This window comes from Danio aesculapii, chromosome 5 (genome assembly GCF_903798145.1).
Source record: "Danio aesculapii chromosome 5, fDanAes4.1, whole genome shotgun sequence".
NCBI lineage: Eukaryota > Metazoa > Chordata > Actinopteri > Cypriniformes > Danionidae > Danio > Danio aesculapii.
In genome coordinates, this window is record NC_079439.1 from 54,458,274 (window position 1) to 54,478,982 (window position 20,709).

At 34.8% G+C, this 20,709-nt stretch overlaps 1 protein-coding gene across 1 annotated transcript in view; it reads right to left on the minus strand.

The window, feature by feature from the left end:
• Positions 1-20,709, minus strand: part of skic3 (SKI3 subunit of superkiller complex) — a 63,084-nt gene that overhangs the window by 39,965 nt on the left and 2,410 nt on the right. Inside the window, 21 exon segments of the mRNA XM_056458478.1 lie at positions 44-105; positions 198-276; positions 362-506; positions 3,816-3,998; positions 4,150-4,252; positions 7,491-7,741; positions 9,912-10,036; positions 10,199-10,378; positions 12,662-12,788; positions 12,878-12,981; positions 13,331-13,359; positions 13,362-13,416; positions 15,283-15,407; positions 15,494-15,595; positions 15,842-15,982; positions 17,733-17,841; positions 17,932-18,030; positions 18,142-18,285; positions 18,378-18,453; positions 20,505-20,596; positions 20,696-20,709. The exon segment at positions 20,696-20,709 is cut by the window's right edge and continues 130 nt beyond it. Of these exon segments, the coding sequence (XP_056314453.1) occupies positions 44-105; positions 198-276; positions 362-506; positions 3,816-3,998; positions 4,150-4,252; positions 7,491-7,741; positions 9,912-10,036; positions 10,199-10,378; positions 12,662-12,788; positions 12,878-12,981; positions 13,331-13,359; positions 13,362-13,416; positions 15,283-15,407; positions 15,494-15,595; positions 15,842-15,982; positions 17,733-17,841; positions 17,932-18,030; positions 18,142-18,285; positions 18,378-18,453; positions 20,505-20,596; positions 20,696-20,709 (2,345 nt within the window).

Genomic DNA, 20,709 nt, shown 5'->3' on the forward strand with positions numbered 1-20,709 from the left:
TAAAAAAGTGAGAAAAGAGTTTTCCTTTTCTTGCATCACTTACATTTGGTTCCGCTTTGACTGATTTGATGAAGCTGTGTTGTGCAAGTGCAAAATTTTCAATTCCTAAGATATTAAAACAGAATACAAAATTAGTCAATCACATTGTAGTTATGTAATACAGATTAATTTGATTATGGATGTCTAATTGTATTTACCCTTTGTCATGGCTACCACCCCGAGGGCATTCCAGTATGTGTGATTTGCACTGTCCAGCATGATTGCCTTCTTTACACACTGTTAGAACACAGTTAAAATCAAAGCAGCCTGTTAAGACGCATCCTCATGCGGTTACTATGAATCCTAAAGTCAGATTATGTACCTGCAGGGCTTTCTCCAGCAGAGACTGTGGATCCTCCTCAGGATAGTGAGAGCTGAGCAGTCTGGATTGATGGTAATAGTTCAGACCCAGGTCAAACCACAGACTGGGAGCCTCCGGCATCAGCTTCAATGCACGACCAAAACACCTAATAAAACATAGGTTCATTACAGAATGAGGATATTTTTAGCACCCATTTATTTATTTTTGCAGTGGGCATTATTATTCTTTATACATTCTGTAAAGATTATTTCTATTCATTTGCATTTATATTTATATACAGTATATTATTTATATTTCTATCCAATTTTCCAGTCTTCCTTTCTCATAAGTAGATCAATATGTTTCTGTATCACTTTAAATAAATACAAGCGAAATTATGAAGGCTTTCCTTAAAAAATCCATTATTATATATATTAAATGTAGTTTACTTCTGTGATGTCAAAGTAGAGTCTGAGACTGAGAGACCAGTCTTTATTGTCAGATGATCATTCAGAAATAAAATTTATAAGCCAATTTGATGCTTAACATAACTGTTTATTATTATACTCATCAATGCTAAAAAAACAATTGTGCTGCTTAGTATTTTCGTAGATGCTCTGAATAATAAAAAGTTCAGAAGAAAAGTACTTATTTGAGATCTGAAATCTTTTGTAAGAATATGTGTCGTTACAGTGACTTGACACCTTTGCTGAAAATGTATTAATTTCTAAATTAATTGGAAGGTATATGTATGAATGTAATGTTACATTAGCATTGTAAATTAATACATAGCCAGGACCTTGATGTGTCTATATGTATAAAAAAAACACTTGGTTATTAATAATTCAATCTGGTCCTGATCACAAGTGGATAATCATAAATTTAGCAGAAGAAAAAAAATGTTGCTCCTCTTCTTATCATCTTCTATTATAGGTTCACATGTAGATTGCATAAGCTTATTTTCTAGTACTACATTCAAGAAATAGAGAAAAAAATCTATATATACAGTGCATCCGTAAAGTATTCATAGCGCATCACTTTTTCCACATTTTATTATGTTCCAGTATTATTCCAAAATGGATTAAATTCATTTATTTCCTCAAAATTCAACACACAATTCCCCATAATGACAATGTGAAAAAAAATTGTTGCAAAAAAAAAAAGCTGAAAAATCACATGTACAAAAGTATTCACAGCCTTTGCTCAATACTTTGTTGATGCACCTTTGGCAGCAATTACAGCCTTTTTTATAGTCTTTTTGAATATGATGCCACAAGCTTGGCACACCTGTCTTTGGGAATTTTTGCTCATTCCTCTTTGCAGTACCTCTCAAGCTCTATCAGGTTGGATGGGGAGCAACGGTGTACAGCCATTTTTAGATCTCTCCAGAGATGTTCAATAGGATTTAGGTCTCGGCTCTTGCTGGGCCACTCAAGGACATTCACCGAGTTGTTGTGAAGCCACTACATTAATATTTTGGTGGTGTGCTTTGGGTCATTGTCCCGCTGGAAAATAAACCGTCACCCCAGTCTAAGGTCAAGAGCACTCTGAAGCAGGTTTTCATTCAGGATGTGTCTGTACATTGCTGCATTCATCTTTTCCTCTTTCCTGACTAGTCTTCCAGTTCCTGCTGCTGAAAAACATCCCCACAGCATGATGCTGCCACCACCATGCTTCACTGTAGAGATGGTATTAGCCTGGGGATGAGCGGTGCCTGGTTTTCTACAAACGTAACGCCTGGCATTCACTCCAAAGAGTTTAATTTTAGTCTCATCAGACCAGAGAATTTTGTTTCTTATGGTCTGAGAGTCCTTCAGATGCCTTTTGGCAAATTCCAGGTGGAGAGTGGCTTCCCTCTGGCTACTCTACCATACAGGCCTGATTGGTGGATTGCTTTACAGATGGTTGTCCTTCTGTAAGGTTCGCCTCTCTCCATAGAAGAACGCTGGAGCTCAGACTGAGTAACCATCGGGTTATTGATCACCTCCCTGACTAAAGCCCTTCTCCCCTGATCACTCAGCTTAGATGGCCGGTCAGCTCTAGGAAGAGTCCTGGTGGTTCCAAACATCTTCCACTTATGGATGATGGAGGCCACTGTGCTCATTGGAACTTTCAGAGCAGCAGACGTTTTTCTGTAACCTTCCCCAGCCTTGTGCCTCGAGAGAGTTCCTTTGTCTTCATGCTTGGTTTGTGCTTTGACATGCACTATTAACTCTGGGACCTTATATAGACAGGTGTATGCCTTTTCAAATCATGTCCAATCAACTGAATTGACCACAGGTGAACTCCAATTAAGCTGCTGAAACATCTCAAGAACGATCAGTGGAAACAGAATGTACCTGAGCTCAATTTAGAGCTTCCCAGCAAAGTCTGTGAGTACTTATGTACATCTGATTTTTCAGGTTTTTTATTTTTAATAAATTTGCAACACTTTCAAAAAATCTTTTTTCACATTGTCATTATGGGGTATTGTGTGTAGAATTTTGAGGAAATAAATGAATTTAATCCATGTTGGATTAAGGCTGTAACACATACCGGCCAACACTCCCGTTTTTCCCGAGAGTCTCCCGTATTTCAGACCTATCTCCCATTTTGTTATTTCTCCCTGAAAACTGCTGTAATACCACCCCCCGGTCCTCATCTTTTTTGTACAATCTATAACACCCTCGGATCGCCAACTTTGATACGATATCCCCTCCCCCCTCTTCGCTCTGCATGGCTTTTATGGCTATATCAGCTGCAATGGCTATTTCATGACAAAATAAGATAAATATTAAAAACAGATTTTTAAGATATACATAAAATTCCCCTTTAAAAAGTTTCTTATTTTAGTCTCTCCAGATAAAAAAAAATTGTATCTTTATTCCCTGTAACATTGACAAGAAGGCATTATAAAATTTTGCGTTTTACATTTAGGATGATATTACTAAAAATGGGGTGACATGGTGGCTCAGTGGTTAGCACTGTTGCCTCACAGCAAGAAGGATCGAGTTCCAGCTGGGTCAGTTGGCATTTCTATGTGGAGTTTGCATGTCCTTCCCGTGTTGGTGATCGGGTGCTCCGGTTTCCCCCACAGTCCAAAGACCTGGGGTATAGGTAAATTGAATAAACTAAATTGTCTGTAGTGTATGAGTGAAAAAAGAGCATCTGCTGTGTAACACATATGCTGGATAAGTTGGCAGTTCATTTCGCTGTGGCGACCCCTGATGAATAAAGGGACTAAGCCGAAAGAATATGAATGAATGAATTACTAAAAATCTAAATAAAAACTACTAAAATACTGGCATTTTGGAGCAAATTCTCCTTTAAATAAATGTCCATGAGCAAGTTTAGTTTGTCCAATATGACATGACAACCCCATCATGCCTTGAGTTAAAAGAATAATTAGATTATGTTCCTACTAAAGGCTGAATTTCAAAAAGTTTATTATTTGAACATTAATCTGAAAGAGCAATTGTGAACGTGTGTCTTTCACCTTTCCCCGAGAGTGAGGAGCTGTCTCTGGTCCAGTTTGTGCTTCTGATCGGATGGATCCATTCCACACAGAGCTCCGGGTACCAGCACTTTAGCCCGGTTTGGAGACACAGTTCTGCAGGCAGTGCAGGAATCACCTAATAACTTCCACAAGCACGACAGGTCTGGCCTTTGCTTTACAGCTCTGAGCACACAGAAGAAAACAAACAGAGAGATTACATCAATACTCAATGGATGACAGCCATTAATTGCACCTCACATTGCTGGAAGGCATTTTACAGAACGAGATGTATTCACTTTTCCCAGCAGACCTCCATATTCACAAAACAATTTACCTGAACAGGTAATGGATGGCATTTTGTATCAGATCTACAGCTCTTCCATCAAGATAGTCATCCAGTGCACTTTTAGCCAAAGCTAACAAGCATTCACCAAGACCTGAGAAGAAAAACACAGTAAAAAGGCTGTCTGAAGCACTACAAGTTTATATACTGTATGCAAAAACACTTTACAATGTTCCATTAGTTAGTGCGTTTATTAACATGGACAAACAATGAACAATACATTTATTACAGCATTTATTCATCTTTGTTAAAGCTAGTTAATGAAAATAAAGTTGTTCAGGTCACTCTTTATTTTAATGTACAATTCACACTCCACTCAAAAATGACTTTTGCTGCAAACTACTTATATGAAATGAGTTAAAAACAAACACAATTCTTATGTTTTTTTGAAGACAATAAATTGTTTTATGTTTGATTCACTTAAATTTGTAAAAACGATTAAGCTAATTTAATCTGTTTGTGTTGGGACAACATGAAGAAACTAGTTGGAACAGAGCATTTTTACAGTGTATTAATAAACCATTAACTAAGACTTTAAGCTGAATAAACTACTAGTAATCTGCTTATTTATAGTAAGTAAGATAGTAGTTGGGTTTAGGTATTGGGTAGTTTTTCATAGGAGTTTAATTGTCTAGAGATACACCAGGGAAGGGGGTGAGCGCCAACCTGTGTATTTTTGGTGGATAGCTAGTGTAGTTTAGGCAAGACATCTTTGGACTTTGAAGATTTATTTTTCACATTTTTGTTTATTACACTAGATTAGAGGGGATTTGATATTAGTAAGACTGTTTGGTTTTGATTGTTTCTTTGCTTTAGCGCCACCCATAGTCAGTCTTTCTAATTTATGTTTTGTTTTGGTTGTTGATTGTAAATATTGTAAATAGCTCACTCACTGCTTCACTAATCCCCTGTAATAAATCACATTATTTGTACAGCAAGTCTTGTTTGTTGTTGTTACTTTGAGTACAATTTTCTTTGAGTGTTTGTTTGAACCAGATCCTTGGTCAAGTGTGCAACACATTCCCCTAGACTGCCCAGGGGTTGTAACAGGGATGTAAATTAAAATCAAGTTCAAGTTCTATTTATTTATATAGCACATTTCCAAACGGCCACAAGGCTGCACAAAGTGCTTTACAGAGACGATACAGACAAGCAGTACGGACATAAACAAAACAGCAATAAATGCAATGTAAAAGAGAGCATAGAAAATGTCAAATAGATTCTGCAGAAACAGTTTGGCTTCAATGCCTCAAAATAAAAAAGTAATTGGCCCTTTAAATAATTTCGACTAATTAAGAGAAGCTGCCACAGTTGATCACATTAAGAGAGGATTAAATACAAAACAGTTGGCCCCCCGAGAAAGGAACGTATGCTTCAAACAACCTGGAAAATAGATGAGTCTTTAATTTAGACTTGAGAATTTGCAGTGACCTAGCCATTTTTAATTCTAGTGGCAGCGATCAGAGACTTAGGAAGCCCAAAATAGAGAGAGCTTAGCTAGTCTAACCGGGAGGTTATAAGTGCATGTATGGCAATTTCTAGAGAATGTGAAGTTAGAGAGGACTTCACTTTCGAAATGCGGCGAAGTTGGTTAAAGCTATTTACAACCACACTTGAAATATAAATATTTAATTTGAAATTCTGATCTAATACAACGCCAAGATTACGTACCTGGGGTGATCTAAACTCCTCTAAGTTGCCTAATTTGGGCATTTACAGTCCGACAAGTCATTTGGCCTGAATCTACAGTAATAACCTCTGTTTTTTCCTCATTTAAAAAAAAAAAAGTTCTCAGAATACCATGTTTTTATGTCCTCCAGGTACCGTGACTTTCACTGTGCGAAAATCATACTTTAGAAGTGCTAATAAACAGTTAATATTTTAATAATAGGTAGGTATTATTAATTACTATTATTATTATCACTATTTTTATTATAATTACTATTTTTATAATTAATTACTTAATTACTATTAAAGTATTATAGCTCACACAGACGCAGTGCTGAGGAAGGCACAACAACGCCTCTTCTTCCTCAGGCGTCTCAGGAGATTTGGAATGAGCCCCCACATACTCCGCTCGTTCTACACCTGCACTGTGGAGAGCATCTTGTCTGGCTGTATCACCACCTGGTATGGAAACAGCACCAGCAGCAATCGCAAAAGGCCTACATAGTGAATTAGTGAAGTTTTTTCCCTCTCTGCTGTCGCCACTGGCTTGCATGGTTCAGGATCTGTAGAGCTGCGCATCGTTGGATTTGCTCTTCAGTGTTTGGAGTCTCAGTAGTGATTTTAAACCACACTGAACTGAGCTAAACTGAACTGAATTTAAACATTAAAAACTGAACTACACTGTTCCAATTTACTATGACCATTTATGTGAAGCTGCTTTGACACAATCTACATTGTATAAGCGCTATACTAAAGGTATAAATAAAGGTATAATATAAAGGTGAATTGAATTGAATACATAGGATTGTGCGAACTGCAGGATGCGTAGTAGGAGGTGAGCTTCCCTCCCTGAACACTTAACACACCCCACACTGAACACTTAACACACCCCACACAAACTCTTCCACAACCCTCACTGCACACCATCAATATGTAGCATGCACTGCACTTTAACCAATTCATACTTAAAAACAATACTGCCTACAGCTATGTGTAAACCTATTCATTGTACATATTGCTGTCAACACTGCCAATTTTACATTGTCCTGTTTTTTTGGAGTATGCTGTTGTATGTTGTTGTATTTTGCACTATAGTTGTATTTGCACTTTCTGTATTTTGCACTGTCATTGTATTTGCATTTGCATCTGTATTTTGTACTGTCTGGAGCCAGTACCTAAGCTTTTCACTCATCACAGCACATGTGCTGCTGATGATGTGACAATAAAAGTGATTTGATTTGGTTATAACCCAGTGGTAAGTGCTATGAATTGTTACATAAACTAAAGTGTCTCTGTTATTACCTGCCTATTATTAAGATATTAACTGTTAATAAGCCCTTATAAAGTATGATCTTATTTTATATCTTTAATCCTACCTAATAACTAATAATAAGCAATTGATTAGCAGTTCATTGTGCTAAAACTCTTAGTGAATGGTTTGTTAATAGCATGAATTGTTCATTAAAATGAAGTGTGTGTTTAATGTTTAACTTTGGATTTTAATATTGCATTAGTAAATGTTGATTATTACTAATTGCACTAGTAAATGTTGACTTAACTATGATTAAGTATTGTTCACTCTTCCTTCATGTTAGTAAATGCACTAACATTAATGAAACATTATTGTAAAGTGTTTGCAACGTTTCTGCAGAAATCCAACAAACCTTTCAGTGCCGGTACATAGTCCTCCTTCTCTAAGATTTGCTTGTATTCCGCGGCGGCCTCTTTAAATCGGCCGAGGATTTGCTTAATGGCAGCGGTCTGATAGAGGCTGTAGATGGAGGTGGGCTGCAGTATGTGGGCTTTATCAAAAGCTTTCAGGGCAGCCGTGAAGCTCCTGCGGTTTAGGTAAGCTTCGCCTAAACATTCCCAACAGACCCAGTCCTGAGGATCAGCCCTCAACGCCGCCTGCAGACTGACACAACAGAATCATGGGTACATTTCAAATATTTGAAAAGCAAAAAACAAAATAATAATAATAATAATTGTATTTAAAATATGTTAATTAATGAAGTTTGAAAAATTTTAAATGAAGGAATCTTTCGAGACAGCAGTGTGGACTGCATTATTTATGTGATATTCCAAAACGCACATAAAAATCTATATCTATCTATCTATAGCTATGTTTCCATCCACCTATGTTTATGCGCATTTTGGACATGCACATAAAAAAAGCAGTTGATGGAAAGGCCAAGATGCACATACATTTTGAAAATGTGCATAAAAAACATATGCGCATAACGGAGCAGGATAAAATGTTTATTTAATAAGAAAAGATGCGCATAAACTACGATGAAAACAGTTTTACCGAACAAATTCCAGCAGGCGCATTAAAAAAGGTCATGTGATTGAGAGATCATGTGATGATAAAACTGTGTGTATGGATAAACCAGCAGGCTGAGCACATTGCAAAACATCTGAATTGTTGTTTTGGTCATTCTAAAATGCCTTAACCATTTCAGTATTAGTGTTATTATATTATTATTGACCTCCAGAATCAAGAGCATCTGCGCTCAACGTCTCACGCCTTCAAACGCTGCCGCACTTTCACTGCTTGTCAGGATTGCCTTTTGCAAGTTGTTTATTAAACGAAGGAAAGATTCACGCAGTTTCTCCTATCGCAGCAAATTCCATTTTTACTGTTGATATTTGGCACCAGTTAATCAGGAAGTGATGATTTTGTTCGCTTTAACTCATTGGATGTAATCGCTGTGTTATTCGCACATCTTTTACGCGATATTTCAGTTTTACGCATAAAGTTAGTTAGCATTTTAGGATGGAAACATAGCTAATGTCTGTCAATGTGGAAGCTGCTTTATTATATTGAAATCTTAATAAGCTGTTTATTATGAAAAATTATACATATTAAAAATTATAAAAAATTATATTCATATAATAAAAAAAAAAATTATACATTTATATTATAAAAATTGACCTTTTGGCAGCACTTGTTTTGCTAGTAGTACAAATATCAGTTCTAGAAGTCTTAAAACAAGCAAAGTGAAAGACTGTCATAATGACAATTTTAAGACTTGGACGATGGACTTCAGACTAACTTTATGATATCCAGGACAATTATCTACAATGTTCTATGGTATAAGACATTTAGGTGTCTGAATCAACTTTACAAAAGTGATTTTTATATAAACTGAAAGCAACAAAATTCATATTTATTTTGATCAGTTCTTATTAAAATATTTAAATATAATTTAAAAATAATTGATCATACTAATTATAAAAATATTTTAAAGAATAAATGATTATAACAATATACTAGGGCCAACATTAGAGGTCATACATCGTTAGAGATCATTAGAGAAGTTACACTGTTCAGTTTGTATAGATTTCCAGACTGTTTTTTTACTTATTTGTTTTTTGTATTTTAACTTTGTCATATTCTTAGCACACTGCATGTTGTCTTGATTATGCAAAATTCTATGTGAAGCTATGTGCATTCTAGTCTGTAGTAATCTTATATACTACTATGGAAATATAATTACTTTGCGTTTGTTCACCAAATTTCAATACAAGTAAAACTGAACTGCTTTTTGTTCACTAACAATCAGATGGGCCATTAGGTCTGATGTATCAAGTAGATGAAAATAATCATTTTAAAAAATCAGAGCACATTTTTTATGTCATTTTTAGTCCAGATTCAAATAAAACAAATGTTTGCAAATAAATACTATGGCATGTTGTCAGATGGGTAATTGAACAGGTTGATGGAAATTGTACCACTCAGAGTGTGTGTGTATAATGGTATGGGTCTGACTTCTTGTACTCTATTAAGGTGGTTTAACCTCATGTCCCTGTAATTCAAAACACTTAAAGATTATATTTTATCATATAAAAAACACTGACACATACATCTTTATGCTGACTGGCCACGATTTAACTTTAGGAATTGAATTGGAGTTCACTGTTCGACTACTAATTGCCAAATGGATGGAACATTTAATTTACTACTAATGCGTTTTTCAGTAAACCCTCACATTATAACTGCTAACTTTAATGTTACTGTAAAAAGAGCTTTTAATATATCTGATGAGCACACCACCCCGGGCCAGTGACATCAGTTCACTTACTCTGCAATGGCCTGTTGATGCTGACCAATTTTGAGGTGGTAAAGACCTCGTCTCATCCAGGCCCATTTAGCAGAGCCAGGAGTAGCTCTCTCTGTCACAGACTGCAGAACAGTCAGCGCAGAGTCCTAAAGACAGAGAACATACTATAGCAAATTAACCTTGATTTAAATGAACCTATACTCTGTAATGTTAAATCTGTATTTTGATGAGAAAAAGTATGCAAATTATACATTCAAAGGGACTGCCTTGTGTTATTTCAAGATAAATGCACTTCTGTCTTAACTCACCATGTCCCCCTGCTCCATACTGAGATCTACAGCAGCCGCTCCGGCTTCAGCATCCGTTGGATCTAGCTCAAACGCTCTCTTGTAGCAGCCTCTGGCTCTGCCCTGGTCTTTTGCCACCTCTCTATAGTAATGACCCAGAAGACGAAAAACTGAACCAAGATAAGGATCCAGTTTAGCTGCCTTAAAACAACAGAAAACAAGAAATATATTTGTGACCATCTTCTAGTTTGTGACTAGCTAGGGAGTTCAGAATAGTTCATTAGTTTTTGTTTTCTATTGATGCAGGCAAGATAGACAAAAATAGCTTGCAAACTCTTTTGTTCATTATTTTGGCAAAAAAAATTCCATAATCAGTTATGTGTTTTTGTTATGAGCCTTATTATTCTAAATAAATACTTTTTAACAGTTTTGTTATTCCCTTTAAACGTGTCGTTTGAGTTTGCTTGGGGCTCCGCGTGACATACTTGTAAAATAGTCATCCTTACATGTTAAATGAAAAGCTTGAGTATGTATATCATAACAGTTATATTAAATAAATTAGAAAGTATTTAATTCAATTCAAGTTAATTTGTATAGCACTTTTCACAATAATTATTGTTTCAAAGCAGCTTTACAAAAGGTGTACATTATTAAATCACAATCAAAATCAGAAAAGTTAGGGTTATTAGTTACAATAACTTTATTAATTACTATCAACTTTAACTAACTAATAACTAATTACTAGGGCCAGACAGAATCTGCGAACATTTTTTGCTATTCTGCGCAGAATATTGTAAAAAATCTGCAGATTTATGCAGAATGATTTTGGGTGTATCTTAACTAAAAACGTAATATATGAAATTAAAATTAATACATTTAAAAACTTTTATTTAATGTTTACAATGCAAATCCTATTAGATCCATTTATTTGGTAAACAAAGCAAGACTCTCACATAATATATATACCGTATATCTACTAAAAGACAGAAATTATTACTTTACAAACTTTATAATAAGTAAATCATATGAACATTTTCATATTAATCAGTAATATTACTGAAATTCATTTAAAAACGGAAGAAATATTCATTCACACACATTTACACACAACTAAATAAATAGACTAAATGATGGGCTGAAAATCTGTGGATATCTGCGCATGCAGATTCCGTGTGGGACTACCAATTACTAATAACAGTTAAAGTTATTAAATATAAACATAGTTAACCTGCAGTTATATAATATATAGGTGATGTCTAATGGGTTTGAACGGTTTACCTGTACTATGGTAGTATCGCGATACTATGGCTACAAAATACTGGCGGTGCCACTGTACTTTGTTAACGATAGTATCATCATTAACGGTCTATTTACAATAAATAATGATGTGGAAAACTCACTAAAACGCTCACACGTTTGTGCAACAATAGACCTTTTTATTTAAATATTCTGTGGAGTCCTTAAAGGTTGCAAAACAATGATTTAGCAGCTACAACAACCGCAACAATCTTAAATAGAAAACAACAACAATAGAAGAAAACCCCAAAATAGCAACAGGAAACATTGAAACAATTTTTGACCACTTCATATAGCCTAATTTTGTTGGAAAAATGCTCTTGTTGTAACGAATTTTGTTTGGTATAATTTTATCTTTATTTTAATGCATTTTTTGTTGGTCAGTCATCTACAAAATAAACACAAAGAACTAATGCATTTTAGGTGAAGTGATGTGCAAATACTTCTTCAATAATGGAATTATGAAATTAATTCAAGTAGGCCTATTTTAACATAAAATATAGTATTTTTGACAATTTTCTTTATTTAATAGATTTAAGTTATGAATTACTTGGTATCATGATAACTCCGCGGGTATAGTGAATTAAAGGTATCGCAACAACCCTAATGTATAGTAATCAAAAATTTTAAATATTTTTTAAATGCAAAGAGAGAAGAATCTTCTGGAGTCTACATAAACGTTGTTCCAAATACTTTAATAATGCAGAATAAAATAATGCAGTGAAACTATTATAGAATATGTGCCATATTATGTGAAATTCATCAAATTTAAATATATTTAATTGTTCATTCCTTTAATTGAATTCACAATACTTAACTAAGCGTGAAGATTGTGTTATTTTAAGCTTCTGTCGTTCTATTATGAGGACATGAACACATACCAGAAACTCAAGCATCTTCACAACAACCCTTCAAAATTATAGTTTGGTTTATTGTAGCAGAACTTTATTAGTCCTGACGTTTTTGGGGAAAAAAGCATGTGTTCTTTTTTTGGTTAAAATAAACAGCTATTGGTAACAATTAAATAATAGTTTTTGATTACTAAAGATGTAACCATCAAAATGTAAAATATTTCAAACTGAAAATTTTAAAACAATACAGAAAAACTAAAAGGAAAAACAAAACAAAATGTGGGGGAAATAAACTATATTTAACAGGCCCCTATAAAAGTATATTAAAGTGTCTCACCTTGAGTAAATGAGTATGAGTTTTGCTGCGGTCACGTCGTATTTCTTCACCCATGTTCCAATACAGGGACCCCAGCAGAAAGAACAGCTCCCCATTATCTGGGCTTCTGGATAAAGCCTCTTGAAAGCTGTGTAACAGAGTGAGAAGATAAGTGTCTGGTGTTTACCAGCCAAGTTGGTTTGTGATATATGCATGTGTGCTTGTGGAGTTTCACACCTCTCCTCAGCTTGTTTGTGCTGTTCTTTTGCAACATGTAGAAGTGCTTTCAAAGTGAGAGAATCCACAGATCCTGGGTGAGAGCTCAAAAGCTCAGCAGAAACCTGGGAGAATAGTTAAATTCCAGTGTCATTATTAGATCTGCTTTACTTTTTAAATATACAATTTCTTAAAGGAATAGTTCACTAAAAATAAAACATAAATACTCTTTACTTGTTCAAAAAAAAATTCAAAAAAAGATATGCAGTAGGTAAAGAAACTGACTTCCATAGCATTTTATAGAAGTCATTGGAGATCATCATCAACTTTTAGGTTAACAACATTCTTTAAAATAGAAAAAAACATATTTGAGGATGAATAACTGGTGAGTAAATTTCCATATTTATAACTATCCCTTTAACATCTATTGTTCTATAAAAAAAATAAAAAATTTAGGAATGCAGTTCTTTTTACCTGAAATGCTTCCTCCTTCTGGCCTTTTCCAAGTAAGCTCTTCCTTTTAATGCCAAAAGCACTGGGTCATTTTTGGTATCTGAAATCTAAAAAGAAATTTTAATTATATAATTTTATTGCATCTATTAAAATAATGCTCACTGTTTAGATGTTTACATTGTTGCTATTTGAACCATATGTTTATGTGAAAAACATTCCATGTGGGCCTACCCATGGCCCACAAAATAAGTGTACCTTTTTGAAACCTGAAATTTACACATCATCTGAAACAAATAAGCTTTCCATTAACGCATAGTATGATTTCAGATTTTCAAATAGTTGCTTCTCAGCCAACTATTGTCAAATCTGGAATCGCAGGGTACTATATATTAAGAAAATCTGAATAAAGCACTTAGCGATGCATATTAATAACCAAGTTTTGCTATATATACAGTAGGAAAGTTACTAAATATCCTCATGGAACATTAAATTCAATTATATTTTTTATTTTTAAAAAATCTGTAATTTTGACCTATACAATGTAATTTTGGCTACCCGTGCAACATATGGCTGGTTTTGTGCATTTTTTTTCAGTAATCTAGCAATCATGTTATTTGAAATTTAACCAGTTAGATTTTGAGTTGACTAAATAAAATTATTAGATTGTGAATCACTGGTAGTTTAGATAATTGGATGTATTCTATGTATTGTTATGAGCTTCTTGTTTTTCAGAGAGTGTGTAAAACTCCATTAGTTAAACTTATTATCTCCCCTTAGGTCTTAACTGTAACAGTTAATGAATAATCAGCATATTAGAAAATATCCTTTTTTGGATTTTTTTAAATTTGAGCAATTATAAGTAATAATATTTTCAGATTTTATAGTTTTCACAATGTGTATTTGTATTTTTTTTAGCAAATACAGCCAAGGTCAGCACAGCAGCATGCCTTAGCTACATACAATCCAAAGCTGCGACACAATAAAAGGTTTCTTTTCCATGTTAAAATAAGTTTTTGTCCTAACCATCTGCAACAGCGATGCAAAAAATTCTATTTTAGAAACGGATTCATTTCTGCGACATTGCAGCTGAACAAAAGCATAAAGTACATTGATAATGATAACCTCAAAGGTGCTGATTATGTGCATTATTCTGTGTTAAATATTACCAGAGCAACTTTCAATACCATTTACAATTATTGCCATCTGAAAGCAGCAGCAGATAAAATATAATAGAATAAAATAACTTGGAAACTTGTAGTTTAAAGATCAATGTAAGGACTGTGACTATTATTGTGACAAATAATAATGTTAAATTAAGCATTTTAATAATGTTAAATAAGTCTAACTTGTATAAATTATATAATAAACCTTACCATTTCGTTGGAAGTACAGTACACCAGTCTGCATTTCTGAAAGGTTCTGGTATTTAAAAGGCTAGTTCACCCAAAAATGCTATTTATCTCAGCATTTACTCACCCACATGTGATTTCAAACCTTTATGACTTATTTTTTCTATTGACCACAAAAGAGGATATTTTGAAGAAAGCTTGGAAAAAAAAAAAAAAAAAACAAATACTATGGAAGTCAATGGTTACAGGTTTTACACTTTCTTTAAAATATCTTCTTTTTGTGTTCAACAACAAAAAAACCCTCAGCTTTGGAACAAGTGAAGTAAATAAATGATGGCAAAATTAAAATTTTTGGGTGAACTAGCCCTCTGATGCGGACAACCGAATTGCATGTCAATAAAATCTTGTTAAATCACATGTAGTTAGAACATGCGGTAAGAGCTTTTTTTAGAATGATTTAGAATGGTAGTGTGTGTGTCTATATATATATATATATATATATATATATATATATATATATATATATATATATATATATATATATATATATATATATATATATATATATATATATATATATATATATATATATATAGCATTGCATCTTAAGGCATGAAACTGTACCTGTGCAAGTATCTGCAAAGCTTCATCAGCATCCTGGTCTCGACCTGTCTTCACAAGAGCTTCTAGTTTCAACCTCAGCAGCTTCTGAGTCCAATCATCAGCATTTCCCACACTCGATTTTAGTCCTGAACACATGAAAGAGAACGTCTTTGAGGATAGCCTTTTGCTGCAACTGACTTGATCAGTTAGCCGTGTTTCATATGAAAAGTACCTTGACTGGAAGATATGGCACTGTCAGAATATTTATGCATTTTTAGCTGAGCCAGAGCAAGATTATACCAACCAATGATGGAGGAGCGCATACGCTTCAGTCCTGCAGAATAAAAACACAACAAATGAGTTAAACATATTGTTTGTAATTTACACTGTATACCTAGGAACTGCAAGGAACTTCATTAATGTTGTGTAGTTGAACATGAACTTGAGTAAAAGATTAAGTAAAACAACTTTTAATGATCAAAATGTATTGATATGGTGAAGTTCTTACTACCTTAGTGCTCCATTCATTCCTGAACAAATTAATAAACATCTGAATTATGTGCAGTGTTTATAAACATACCCAGACCAATACTTTTGATGGCATCCTCATATTTTTTATCCTGACAAGCTTTAATACCGAGACCAAAGTGAACATATGAGTTGTTTGGATCCAGTTCTGAGAGGCGATTGAAACAGGAAACAGCTTCCTCACTGCAGTCACCTAGCAATAAAATCAAAAACAACAATTTATTACTTATTTTCAAATATGGGGCATAAGTTGTATGTTTTTCTCTTTTACATGCTGTGGACCTCCAAATATAACCTTTATCTTGGAAAAATATAATTTTTTATTTAAAAACGAAATTTTTGTCATTATTTATTTTTCCTTTACTCTTCCCATACCAGTTTGAGTTTTTTTTTGTATCATACGAACTACAGGGCGGTTTGCTGCAAAGTGTGATGCGGCAGGGATGAGATCAGCACCTCCAAGTCCGAGGCCACGGTGCTCCAGGTTGGAGAAAAGTCCTTACCCCAGGTGGAGGAGTTCAAGTATCTTAGGTTTGTTCACGAGTGAGGGAAGGAAGGAACATGAGATTGACAGGCGGATCGGTGCAGTGTAAGCAGTAATGTGGTCCATGTACCGGTTCATTGTGGTAAAGAAGGAGCTGAGCTGAAAGGCAAAGCTCTCGATTTACCAGTCAATCTATGTTCCTATTCTCACCTATGGTCATGAGCTTTGGGTCATGACCGAAAGCACAAGATCTCGGATACAAGCGGTCGAATTGAGTTTCCTTCACAGGGTGGCAGGGCGCACCCTTATAGATAGGGTGAGGAGCAATGTAACCCTAGAGGAGCTCTGAGTAGAGCCGCTACTCCTCCACTTCGAGAGAAGCCAGTTGAGGTGGCTCAGGCACCGATTTTGAATGCCTCCTAGATGCCTAGCTAGGGAGGTGTTCTCAGGCATGTCTCTATGTCTCTCTGCTGGCTTGGGAATGCCTTGGGATCCCTTCTGAGGACCTGAAGAAAGTGTCTGGGGAGAGGCAAGTCTTGGGTTCTCTCTTGAGACTGCTGCACTGTGAACCGGCCCCGAAAAAGTGGATGAAAATGAATGAATGTATGAATGAATGAATGAATGAATGAACAAACTACAGAAGTTTTCTGAGAGAAATAACAAAATAGGATGGTGTGAAATACAGGAGTCTCCCAGGAAAAATGGGAGTGTTGGTTGGTAAGCACAGGGCCCAATTGATGTCACCAATCAAAATAGCTTATTTCTCTGGATTTGAACATTCTTTATAACATTTGGGATAATTAAACTACATAAATAAGTCAGATAGGATCATTCCGCTTTGGCGACCCCTGATAAATAAGGGACTAAGCCAAAGAAAATGGATGACTGGATGGATGAATGGTAAGAAATGAGTCTGCCTCGACCCCACTTCCACTCTAAATGGGGTATTGATGGTCATTTCCCAAAAGGGCTGACTTGTGAGAGAAAAGAGAAGTCAACAGTTTGTTGTCTCTGCATTGTTTGAGGTGACTACATCTTGACCAAATGGTAACGATTGCAGAATGAGGATGGGTGTGGTGCACAGCGAACCATTTCATCAATGGTGTTGAAAAGCCATTAATATAGCGAGATAGAGAGAATAGCTGTGTCAACAGCCAAGGAGCAACTTCATTAACATCTAAAGGCAAGTCTTAAGGCAACATCTAAAACAGTGTAAATGTTTGAGTTTAAGAATGTTCAGGGATCATTCTGACTCCAATGAAACCAGAGTACTGCCATGTACATTGAGATTGCTATGCTGAATAAACATCTTCACTGACATCTTATACGTCCTCTTTTTTTCTTACAGAATGAATGGATGGATAAATAATAGAATAAATGAAGTTAGTTCTGACTTTTTAAACAAAATATTACACAACCTGCCTTTAACTTGTGTTTTTCTGTAGGGTAAAAAACTGACCTGTTTGGATGTAGCGCTCACTGAGGGCCTCTAGAGGGTAGGGGTGTGTGGGATAGTGGGACAGGGTAGCATCACAAACTTCCTTTAGCTTGGCCACCTCATGAGGAAGCTAAAGGACACAGAATATGCCTACATCTGAATTGATCCAGTCATTAATTTTGTATATATTACTGTTTTGCACCATATATAGCTGGCCAACCTTTGAAAGACATTTAATGTAATCCTGTGAAAGGCTCCTGTGGGCTTCACTGGGCACATCTATGGTCATTTGCAAAGCTCGTTCAAATGCAGATATCAGCTGTTGAGGAAAAAAAACAAACACTGTCAACTTAGTGAAAATGTATGCCTTGTATATTTTGCATTTCTGGGGGAAAATAGATCATTTTATTTGAATATGAGAAATTCTGACGTGCTGCTGTGTCTCATTGTCCTGGTCCTCAACAGTGTCCTGCAGGAGTCTGGTCATCTCCTTCCACAGCTCCAGCAGCTCTGCGTCCTCCAGCCCTTCCTCACTCTCTCTCACCTGGATTAACCTTCGCCATACTCTGGCCACCTGTGGGTGTTTTAATTGTGTCCCCTTAAATCTTTTGTTGTAACATCAGAGCTTGCATTTATTTTCATGTACCTAATATTTAAAGCTCATACCTGTAGATAGTTCTCTTCTGACTGATAAACCTCCACCAACTTCTTGCTTACTTCGAAACATTTTGCTTTGTCTGAGCTGCAAATGCAGAAAAAACAAGGTCAAGAAGCAAATGGTGCAAACGATGCAGAGGAGTGCTTTCATTTATACATATATTTATACATATATATTTATATATATATATATATATATATATATATATATATATATATATATATATATATATATATATATATTTATTTATATTCACTAGAATGTGAATGTTCTGCCATGTAACTGTTCTATTACCTCTAAATTATGACTGAACATGTTTATATTATTTTTCTAATTTGCATCTGTAATTTTCAATTGATACACACAGTAAAATGGGATGTCTAGTTTCAAATCAATAGTTTGCATTGAAACAATGATGTGATACTTGTCCTGTATTGGATTTTAGATTGATATATTATTTGACAATGATACTTATCACATTTATTTGCAACAAATATGGCAATGAATGACATCTAATAAAACTCTTAAATCATAATATAAGAAACATAATTTTTATTGACATTTCTAATATCCTGATGCCACTTCTCATATTAATGGTACTAAAATAAGCACTGTTTGGAGACTAATTCAACTTATTTCTTTCATAAAACCATTGGGATCTTTAAATAATGAAAGAAAAAAATAATTAATTAATAAATGATAAATAATTATTTTTAATTATGAAATCCCCCCAAAAAACTAAAATTCTCGTAAACAAATTGTAGACATTCTTAAAAAACATAAATAAATAATTAGTGCTGGGCAAAGATTAATCACATCCAAAATAAAAGTTTGTTTTGGCATAATATACTTGTGTGTTATAAGTAGGCCCACACGGAATCTGCGCGCACAGAAATCCGCAATTTTTAGCCCATCATTAAGTCTATGTATTTACTTGTGTAAACTTACATTTATTCCGTTTTTAAATGAATTTCACTAATATTATTGTGATGTAATAATAGTAATATTAACATGTTCAAACGATTTATTTACAATACAGTTTGTATAGTAATATTTTCTGTCTTTTTGTAGATCTTAATGGATTTGCATTGTAAACATTAAGTAAAAGTTACAAATTTATTATTTTTTATTTCATATATTAAGTTTTTTGTTATGATGTTAAAATCCTTCCGCATAAATTTGCTGATTTTTTTATAAAATTCTCCGCAGAAATAGCAAAAAATGTCCGCAGATTCTGTCTGGCCCTATTTGTATTTATTATGTATAGATGATACACACATACATAAAAACAAAACTATTTTGTTACAGATATTTATATTCATACCTAATTTGTATACAAACTAATTTGGAAGCAAACTTTTATTTTGGATGTGATTCATCTTTGCCCAGCACTAATAACAATAAGTGAAGTTTTTTTCTAAACTTATTTCGAGAGAAGCACGTGATTATGATTGAACATGGCCGGTCCTGCATTAATTTATGCATGATTCACCGATCAGATGACTCCTAACTCACTATAAAATAACCAGAGTTTCTTACTACAGTTATATTCGCCTTGAAAAATCCCCTGTTCCACTCCTACTCCTCCACCTTTCCCTCTATAGTGCGGCACGGTGGCCCAGTGGTTAGCACTGTTGACTCACAGCAAGAACGTCACTGGTTCAAATCCTTAACAGGCTGGCTGTTGTTTTTGTGCAGAGTTTACATGTTATTCCTGTGCTCGCGTGGGTTTCCCCCTTGTTCTCCGGTTTCCTCCCACAGTCCAAAAAACATGTGTCATAAGTGAATTGATAAATCTAAATTAATACTGTAGTCGAACTCTTAACCAGCAGTTTATCTCTCCATAGCAAATTATAATCTGTCATCAGCTCTAAACAAAGGGGGGAGTTCTCAAAACCTACCTGAGCTCAAACTCCCCTCTCGCCCTGCAAATGGGAGGGAGCCCCGGGCTCAAGGATATTATGAGCTCAGGGCTCTCTCCCGAGACAGCATGCCAAACACGCTTTATAATCAATCATTAGCTAAGTGTGAACTTTTGAAAGTAAACACATGTGAACTGATGTAATTTGTCCTTCAGTCTAAATTTTTATATTTATTTCCTTGAAATCATCCTAGCATTAAAGAAGAGCACTTACGTTTCATATAGCGTAATAAGTTTCTGGTAAATCTTGGGAAGCTCAGCTTTGAAATCTGCTTGGTCACTTTTTTCATACAGATTTGCTAAACCCTGTGAAAAAAATAATCAATATCATCAAGACAAAATTGAGCCGGTTAGCAAGCTGTCTTAACACAAGATTTCTATTACAGTTAAATCAAGAAGACCAACCTGCCATGCCAGCA